This window comes from Egretta garzetta, unplaced genomic scaffold (assembly GCF_000687185.1).
Source record: "Egretta garzetta isolate BGI_Z169 unplaced genomic scaffold, ASM68718v1 scaffold17, whole genome shotgun sequence".
NCBI lineage: Eukaryota > Metazoa > Chordata > Aves > Pelecaniformes > Ardeidae > Egretta > Egretta garzetta.
In genome coordinates this window covers 433,468-443,072 of record NW_009260136.1, presented here as the reverse complement: position 1 = coordinate 443,072, position 9,605 = coordinate 433,468, and the positions used below count along the sequence as shown (strand labels likewise).

Here is a 9,605-nt window from a genome sequence, read left to right as displayed (position 1 = left end):
GAGGGGAGACCTTATCGCCCTCTACAACTACCTGAAAGGAGACTGTAGCGAGGTGGGGGTCGGTCTCTTCTCCCTGCTAACGGGCAACAGGACGAGGGGAAATGGTCTGAAGTTGTGCCAGGGGAGGTTTAGGCTGGACATTAGGAAAAATGTTTTCAGTGAAAGGATTGTCAAGCACTGGAACGGGCTGCCCAGGGAGGTGGTTGAGTCCCCATCCCTGGAGGTATTTAAAAGATGGGTAGACGAGGTGCTTAGGGACATGGTTTAGTGGTGGGATGGCAGGGTTAGGTTAACGATTGGTTTGATGATCTTAAAGGTCTTTTCCAACCTAAACGATTCTATGATTCTAAGTGCCTGGGGTGTAGCTGCTCCTGCAGATTCCCTGGGAGACTGGCAGCGGGGCCTTAAACAGGGATTCTCCTGTAGCATTAATGATCATAATCTTTTGCAAGTGAAAATAGGCTAGAAAAATTGTCCCAGCTGGCAGTTTTCCCTAGTGTGTATCTGGAAATGGTTTCTGTTAGGAGACTTGCTTCTAGGCATAAAGGACCTTTTTCCCCCTTAAAATAGCTCTCCACAAGCCAGGAGGGTAAGAGGTTTTTTCCTCCTTCCCTACAAAGAAGCTGCAATGCTAGGCCCTATAAATGGTGAAAACGGAGAAAAGCGTCCACTGTAGGGATGGTGGCCAATGCTGGATTGAGGCTCAGACCTCCCCCCACCTGGCAGATTAATGCCTGCAGGCACACAGCACCTCTCCAAGTGCTTCAGCCCCTCGGGTTTCTGGTGCACATCAGCCTTGGTGGCTCTGCTGAATTCACTTCACGCCCATTGGTGCAGTTATGAGCAGAGAGGAGAAATCCTCTCTGGCAGAGGGCAGAGCAGTTAGCAAGACCTGGGTTACAGGGGGTGGTCTGTGGCCAGGAATGGCACTGATGGTGTTCTAGGGAACTGCATCCCACGTATCCCACTGTCGTGGTTAAACTGGATATAAAGGCTTCAAGACAGACTGAGTGCAGCAGTCTGTGCTGTTTGGATGGTTTAAACCTGTACAGCTCCGCTAAGCCTATAGAGGCTGATTTATTTATACCAGCTGGGATGTTTCGAAAAGCCCAGCTGTCCTCTAGAGGCCTCTGCATATCCATTTTTAAAGCCAGCTTACTAAAGCTTTGCTTTTAAACTGGCCTCCCTTTGGAGACCCTGGTTTAGCCTTTACGTGGAGAGACAAGCCGTCACTTGAACCCATTTGCCTCTTGCAGGTGGAGGAGGCCGATGACTGGCTACGCTACGGCAATCCCTGGGAGAAAGCTCGCCCAGAGTACATGCTCCCTGTGCACTTCTACGGCCGCGTGGATCACACCCCTGAGGGTGTGAAGTGGATCGACACCCAGGTACCAACTTGTCCTTTGGTGCTGGGCGGGGGGAGGACAGGCCAGGGTAGCATGGAGGGGGAGAGTCTGTCCCCAGGCTGCCTGAGGTGGTCAGACTTTGCTTCTCTCCCAGTCTGGTCTGGCAAAACTCTCTCTTCTACCCTTGCAATTACAAAAGTGACTTTGTTGGCTGCAGCTGCTGCAGGATTTGAGGAAAAAGAGGGAGGATATTCAGTCACAGCTGTAACTTCAGATCAGTCGGGGCCTCCTTTTCTACTGATCTCCAGGGTGAAGCCCCACAGTTGTGCATGGATTTATGTTGGATGAGGACTGTATCCCTGGAAGCTGTGCTAGGCCCCTTCCACACCGTTCCTGGCTACCAATCAGTCAAACCCAGTAGTTCCACAGGTGGTTCTGGTGCTGCTGCTGCAGGTAGAGATTAATCTCGTGGGGTGGCCATGGAGCAATCCTGTGGGTGTTTAGCTCCCGTGATCAGAGCAAGTTCCTCTTTCCCAGACCAACCTGATGGGTAGAGTGCTGTCAGGGGAGGCTGGAGGCATGGTTTCAAATCTCCAGTCTGCCTGCAGGCCTTGTTTTCTGGCATCATGGAGAGAAAATGCTTCTTCAGGCTGCCACAGACGGGGAGGTAATGCTGTGCTTCAGGAGCATGTGCTTGCTCAGAGCACAGGCTGCTGTGTCGTAAATGCATTCCAGTCTTACAGCTGAGGAAGGCAAGCTTTAAAGAGGCACAGATAGATGGATTGAAGATGTTTCAGTACTGCCCAGGATGGAGGAAGGAAGGACTATGAATTTCTCTGGGATTCAAGGACATGACCTAGCCTTGTTCCCATGATGTTCAAGGGTCTCTCAGCCTGATGAGCCAGCTCTGTCCATCTGAGAAGTGCACAGTCATAAAGCCAAGCCATTCTCTTCGGCACCAAGAGCTGAAGCTCAGTTGCAGAGTTGCCTGGGCCTGCTCAGAGGAGAAATAAACCAGGTCCTTTTCCAGGGACCCTGGTTGTCAAAGGCTGTGCAGTGACCTAGGCCATTCCAAGGACACACACAGTGCAAGGGTTCAACATCACAGCCCTGTGAACAGCACGGAGGCACCGTGCCAGGGCTATCTGGGGAAGCAGACATCCACTTGGGGACCAAGTGCCATTGCCTTTCAATGTGCTCCTCTTCTGACCCTGGTGGTAGTCTGGGGTTTCAGGGATCCCAAACAGTGCAGTGGAAAACACTGCTTCCTACAAGGAGGTGAATTTTTCAGATAGTGCTGTTATGGGAACAACTTGAAAAATCTCACAAAAGCCAAAGACACAGTCTCCAAATATAGCATCACTCAGTTCATGTGATGTGTGCCTCAGTCCCGTGGCTCAGGCAGGGCAGGCTTTCTGCATGCTTCCATGTTCGGAGCTGGTAATAGCAGCTTTGAGAGCCTGAGCTCTTGCCGATTCTCCCCAGAGGGGAGGTGTTGCTGACGCCAGCACTAAGAGGCTGCTCAGGGCCAACATGCTGATTTCCCTGGGTTTTCCCTGCCCTGTGAAGGCAGCTCCTTCAGTTCTCTGCTGGCCCTCACATGGCATTGGGACAGCCTCTGGCTGATGGACCCTCATGTCTGTACACTGCTGTTCAGGAGGATGCTGGCTCCTTTTGCCGGTATCAAAGCAGCAGCCCAGGGACCGTGCTGCAGAATCAGGGGCTTGCTCTGCAAGTACCATTCAGCTCTGCTGGCATAAGCCCTCAGCCTCTTTGTTCCAGGGTGAGGTTGGGGTGCCTTGCCTTGCTGCTCAGGAGGTCTGGAGGCATGCAGATGTTGGCACAGCAGTGAGCTGGAGCACAAAAGCTTGGAAGCACACCCATGCCTTGCCTGGCTATTGTAATCTGAGCTGGGAGCCCCAGTGTTACTCCCTGTAGCCATGTGCGTAGCATCCTGGTGCTTAAGCATCATCCATAGATGGCACTAATAGTTTTGAACTCATGTTCAGTTTGGGTGCTGGAGATCTCAGTGGATTTACCCAGGCAGATTCAACAAACCTTGAACATTGGGTAAATTGCTCTGGGAATGGTGCTGCAGTGCTAGGGTTTAGTCCTGGCAGGCTGCAGAAAGCTAACAGGCAGGATTCAGGCTGAGGAGTTTATCACAAGTGGAAACACAAAGGTCCCAGCTGCCCTGGCTGTACCCCATCACAGACAGAATTGCAGTGGCCAGCTGAGGATGCTTGCAGTGCTCTGGTGAATAACTAATAGGTATGCCAGTTGGTATAGGAAGGTCAGCAGGTTGCTTGCAACTCTCTTTTACGTTTCATTGATGGGCTTGTAACTCCAGTTTGTCAGTAAAGCTTCCAACAGCTCTGCTTCTCCTAATAATGTTTTGCCAGCGGGTGCTGGAAGTTCCCATGATAGCAGGGAAGTCTGTGAAGCTCAGCAGGCATGTTTTAGTGAGGTGAGATTCTTACCACAGCCAGGAGTTGTCTGTGTCCTCTGGATTCTTTCTGCAGAGGTGTCAGCCACTTTCCTACCTTCTCCGAGGCCACCACACTGCTAACCAGAGGGGAATACTTCCCTTTTGCAGGTTGTCCTTGCTATGCCTTATGACACACCAGTGCCAGGATACAAGAACAACACTGTAAACACCATGAGGCTGTGGTCTGCAAAAGCGCCCAACGACTTCAACCTCCAAGAGTGTAAGTGCTATCCCTCCACTGCCCCTCTTCTGGCAAGGCTGGGTATTGGTTGTTCTTATGTGCATAGCACCAGGCACAGCACTCCCCATCTGTTCTGCTTTATCCATATCTCCTGGCTACCCCCAAAATACAGTGCTGTGTGCACATCCATGGATCACACTACCTCCAGCCATTTCCAGACCCCTCAGGCTCTGCACCAGGACACCCTGTCCTCCTTTCATTCCCATCATGTTTATCATGCTCTCAAAAACCTGCCCTATGCCTTCCCCAAGCGATGGACCACCTGTCACTGTGTTCCCCACATCACCAAATGAGCTGCAAACCCACACTTGCCATGGAGGATCATTGCCATAGAGGGTCATTTCTGTGGAGCATCATCCCTTAGTGCTGAAGAAAAAGAGCAGCACAACCTGTCTTACCGTTGGTTTCCTTTGGGTCTACGTGTGACTGCTCTAGTGCGTTTTTCAGGCTCTAACTGTAGTCCTGAAGAGCAGATACAGGGCAGTATGGACAATATCAAATGTCAATGCTAGGCTGTTACAGGAAGGGAAGGGTTTAGACTAGACTAGTTTGATTTTTTTCTTCCATACTGGCAAGCGCAGAGACATGTGTCCAAGCAGCCCTGCCAGGAGAACTTGTGTGGGACAAGGGGTGATGGCTTTCGAGTCCTCATAATGTCTCCTCATGATTGGCAGCTGTGAGCTGGGTTTCAGATAAGCCTTTTGAACCCTTTAGGAGTTGAGTGTAATTACAGTCTTTGTGCTTCTTTGCCCTGCCACATTTCTCCTTAGTCCTTAAGCAAGATGGCTGGTCACTTGCTTCCTTTTTTTGTGTTCTCTGGCTGCTATCTGTCTTCAGTTTCTGTCTGTCCTTCCTAATATGTGTGTCTTGAGAAACTGCATGGAGATGTGCCTTTGTCTTATCCCATCCCCTCCTGTCTCCCCGGTGCCTTTCGCACATGTACATTCCCATTCATGTTTCATTAACACCAGCCTGAATGTTCCTGTTACAAAATGCTTTACGAGAGACAAGGGAAAAGCACAGTGTCAGGGACCTGCCTGAAGCTCTACAGCTGCTGCAGTGCTGTGTGTATTTCTCTCTTGCTGCAGTCAACGTGGGCGACTACATCGAGGCGGTGTTGGACAGAAACCTGGCAGAAAACATATCCAGAGTCCTGTACCCAAATGACAATGTGAGTGACTCTCTTGCCTCTGTTCCCTGCTGCTTGGGATCATCCTCCCTGTAGTTGAATCACCTTGTTTGCAAGCCCTGGCAGGTCATGGCCACTTGATGTTTATTCTTCCGGTTTGAGGATTTTTAATACAATAGGTTGGCCCTGTAATTCTCAGTGAACAGACAGCTCTGCTGACTCCAGAGGGGCTCTGCTGACTGATGGCAGCTGAGAGTTTGGCCCATATCATATAGCTGCTCTGTTCCCTGCTGCAAGGAGGGGTAGACGTATTACTCATTCAAATTCAAGGTAGTTGCCAATTTACATGGCTTACCCTTTGCAAAAGTAAGTTGTCTTTTCAGAGGCAGCCCTGAAGGGGGGCTTGTTTCCATCCCCAGTTCAAGGGATTTCTCACTGCAGGGACTGTCCCAAGCCATGCACTCACTGGGTACCGGATCCAAAAGGGAAGAGCCCTTGCTATCTAGTCATGGATTAGCATCTGTACTGGAAAAGTTCATCTCCTGCACTTTACCCCCACTCTCTCATTCCTGATGGTGTTTTAAAATAGACCAGCGTGAAGTGTAGTGTGCATGGGAGGCAGCTGGTGTGTCTAGAGACTCCTGACTATTGCAGGGAGTCCAAAGCCCTTGGTCCAAAAACCCTGCAAAGAGTCTTGCAGTGAGGGAGGGAACTGTGCTTGCTCTCTAGGTTCTGTTGCCCTCTGGAGGCAGCTGTTTGGGATGCTGAGCCCCTTGTGAGTCCCTATAGCTGCTGCCCCATCAGAGGCAGTATGAGAAGTACCCACATTTGCCCTGATGAGGTGCTGAACCTGTGAGGCCTGTTGGGAAGCCCATCAGAGTGGATAAGAGCATCTCCAGGGGTTGGCTGCCAACTGGGGATGGCAGCTGCAGCACTGACCACTGTGGTCCCCCCACTTGCAGTTCTTTGAAGGCAAGGAGCTGCGGCTGAAACAGGAGTACTTTGTGGTGGCTGCTACCCTCCAAGATATCATCCGCCGCTTTAAGTCCTCCAAATTTGGCTGTCGAGACCCTGTGAGAACATGCTTTGAAACCTTCCCAGACAAGGTGAGTTTGTGGGCAGAGAGGGTCCAAGGGGCGTTTTAGCCAGAACTGCCTATCATGAGGGAGAGCAGCATGCTCAGGACCAAGTAGGGGCATGTACACAAAGACCCTGGCAATTTGGGTTGGAAAACAGGTGATCTCCGGGCCTATTTTCTGAGGGAAAATTTTGCAATTTGGAGCAAAGGTTGAATAGTGCCATTCCTGGGAGCTCTGTCTGTTCCTGGGGTGTGTGCCATGAGGCTTGGGGCCAACCCTCACCCCAACCCCATGCATGCAGGAAACTGTCCCAGTCCTATCACTGCCAGATATGAACTCAGCAAGTCTATTGCAGGTGGCTATTCAGCTAAATGACACCCACCCTGCCCTGTCCATCCCGGAGCTCATGCGGATCCTGGTGGATGTGGAGAAAGTGGATTGGGACAAGGTAAGCAGAGCTGGGAAGTCCATGCAGAACCTTGCAGGGGAAAGAGCTGCTGTCTTATCCTCACACAGGGTTTCCTTTCCCCTCCTGGCCTGGGTATGTGCATATTAACCTGCTGTCTGTAATGCAGGCCTGGGAGATCACGAAAAAGACCTGCGCCTATACCAACCACACTGTGCTGCCTGAAGCCCTGGAACGCTGGCCAGTCTCCATGTTTGAAAAGCTGTTGCCACGTCACCTAGAGATCATTTATGCCCTCAACCAAATGCATCTGGACGTAAGGGACTGGGCTAGTTACAGGCTGTGGGAACTCTGGGGGTCTTGATCTGGCTGCCTTTAGGATGGGAATGTTCCTAGGTCCTGTGGCTGGGTGACTGATGTCCCTCTTTCTGCCTGCAGCGGGTGGCAGCTCTCTACCCAGGGGACATTGACCGTCTCCGGAGGATGTCGGTGATTGAGGAAGGAGACTGCAAACGTATTAACATGGCGCATCTCTGTGTGATTGGCTCCCATGCGGTCAATGGCGTGGCCCGCATCCACTCTGACATTGTGAAGAACTCTGTGTGAGTTGGGGGACACCCGAGGCATGCACCCTCTCCACTCATGGGGCTTTGCCTGCAAGCCTGGAGGAATAGGTGTCAAGGTCTGCTTTGGTTGCCCTGCTGGGAATGGCAGGCTGGGGAGACTGTCTCATTCCCACATGTGCAAGGTCTAAACTCTCAGCATTATGGCTGAGGAAGGGGCTGAAAGGCAGCATAGAGAGTTCATGCTTGTTACAGGGAGATCCTCAGAGACTGCCCTGAGTCAGGAGCACATACAATGGGGACCCAGCTGAAGCTCTGGGTGATAGTGGGTGGTTCATAACTCCCTGTGTTCCAGGTTTAAGGATTTCTATGAGCTGGAGCCAGAAAAGTTTCAGAACAAGACAAACGGGATCACACCAAGGCGCTGGCTCCTGCTGTGCAACCCAGGACTGGCTGACATTATTGCTGAGGTGAGTCGCAAGCATCTGAAGTCAGGGGCTGAGCATGCTCTGTTTGCTTCTCATCACCTCTTCGTGATGCCTGGTGGGTATGAGTGAGGACGGCCTGGGAGGAGCACGCCTGTGGCACATGTAGGTGCGAGATTGGCTGGGCTTTATAGTTGATGAAGAGTTGGGGCAAAAAAAGTTGCAGAAATTTGTATCTGGTTCCCTGCCCTCACAGTGGCTACACACAACCTGTCAGGCAGTACCGTGGTGTGTGAAATGGGGTGTCTGCAAAAGCATTCAGCTTCACAGATGCAAATGAGCTCCTGTGGAGCTCCAGCCCCAGTTCTGTCTCCTTTGTTTACCAGGCCCTTTAGCACAGGTTTTGCTTCACGCTGCGACATGCCATAGCTGAATAACATCCTGCAATTAAGGGTATCTTTATGTCCTGCCCATCAGTTTCGCCACCTGCCAGGAGGCCCTGGTACATGTACGCACCTCCTCCCTGTAAAGCTCCTTGAGAGAGAGGCACTTGTTTGGGTTTTTGCAAGTGCCCTGTTTCCCCTGTACCTTTGGGCTCCCTGATGACACAGAGAAGTAACTGCACCATGAGAAACTGTGCCAGAGTGCCTCTTCCAATTCCCAGTGGGACTGTGGCATCTCGGTTGGGGAAGCGCAGTTGTGGACTGCGTGAGGTGTCTTACGGGTGGGACATCCCTCTCTTGGTTTGTTCTTTCAGAAAATTGGGGAAGGGTTTATCACAGATCTGAGCCAGCTGAAGAAGCTACTGGATTTCATCAATAATGAGACTTTCATCAGGGATGTGGCAAAAGTCAAACAGGTAATGTGCGCTGGAGGTGGGGTGGGGGGGGAAGAAGGCTAAAGGCACCGTGCTCCCAGGAACATCCCAGCAGCAAACACTCACTTCTGACACAAGGCCTGGGAACCCATGCCTGTTCCTCATCAGATTTTCTTGCCAGGAGAACAAGCTGAAGTTTGCAGCCTACTTGGAGGAGCAGTACAAGGTCAAGATCAACCCTTCATCCATGTTTGATGTTCAGGTCAAGCGAATCCATGAGTACAAGCGGCAACTGCTGAACTGCCTGCATGCTATCACCCTCTACAACCGTAAGTCCTGCCTGGGCTGGTAGGTAAGGGGTGTCCCCCCAGCCAGCTAGGGTTCCAGTGTAAAAGTAAGCCAGCTGATGGCCAAGGACTCCTGAGTCTAGCTCTGCCCTCCGGTCGTGAAGGGCTTCTCTCCAGGAGGGAAGACAGTGTCTGAAGGGTCATACAGAGCTCTGAGGAAAAGCTCACAGCCCACGTCTCCAGACCAGCTGGGTCCCAGGGCCCAGGTAACCCCCACACCTGTACTGCAGGTGTTAGGACTGAGCTGGTACAAGTTAAAACCGCGCTCCCCAGTGTATGCTTTGGGCCCTTGCCCATTCCTAAAGGGAGGCAAGTCACTGGAGCTCTGCATCATGCTGACTTGAGTAGTTTTCTGAGGACTTTTCTGCTCAGCACAGCTCCAGCAGATGTCTGGTTGGGCTTCAGGGTCCTGCAAGTTTGCTGCATCTGCTTGACCTGGGCCAGGATTCCAGCCCACCTCTGATGCACACAATAAACTCTGTCCAGTTCATCTTCACTTTGGTTGTGTTATGCCCTGCTCTTTCAGGTATCAGAAGTGATCCATCCAAATCCTTTGTGCCCAGGACTATCATGATTGGAGGAAAGGTAATGTGCGTTCCAGACTTGGTGCATGCATGGCTCAGTGGGGATGTGGGGAAGGTGCTGTCCCCTTTCTGTGGCTTTGCTAGGCCTGCTGTAGGTTAGTCAGCACATGTCTATTGGTGGGCACTTCAGGAAACACCTTTATGAACTAAGCAGACTGAACAAGGCCCCATCACTCTTTC

At 51.6% G+C, this 9,605-nt stretch overlaps 1 protein-coding gene across 1 annotated transcript in view; it reads left to right on the top strand.

The window, feature by feature from the left end:
• The window catches only part of LOC104128770 (glycogen phosphorylase B), a gene marked incomplete at its 5' end in the record, with an annotated part of 20,073 nt that overhangs the window by 6,608 nt on the left and 3,860 nt on the right, over positions 1 to 9,605 (top strand). Inside the window, 11 exons of the mRNA XM_035897074.1 lie at positions 1,257 to 1,388; positions 3,943 to 4,054; positions 5,164 to 5,246; positions 6,167 to 6,310; positions 6,639 to 6,731; positions 6,859 to 7,005; positions 7,128 to 7,291; positions 7,608 to 7,722; positions 8,435 to 8,536; positions 8,676 to 8,823; positions 9,368 to 9,426. Coding sequence (XP_035752967.1) covers positions 1,257 to 1,388; positions 3,943 to 4,054; positions 5,164 to 5,246; positions 6,167 to 6,310; positions 6,639 to 6,731; positions 6,859 to 7,005; positions 7,128 to 7,291; positions 7,608 to 7,722; positions 8,435 to 8,536; positions 8,676 to 8,823; positions 9,368 to 9,426 — 1,299 coding nt within the window. The remainder of the gene's footprint in view (positions 1 to 1,256; positions 1,389 to 3,942; positions 4,055 to 5,163; positions 5,247 to 6,166; positions 6,311 to 6,638; positions 6,732 to 6,858; positions 7,006 to 7,127; positions 7,292 to 7,607; positions 7,723 to 8,434; positions 8,537 to 8,675; positions 8,824 to 9,367; positions 9,427 to 9,605) is intronic.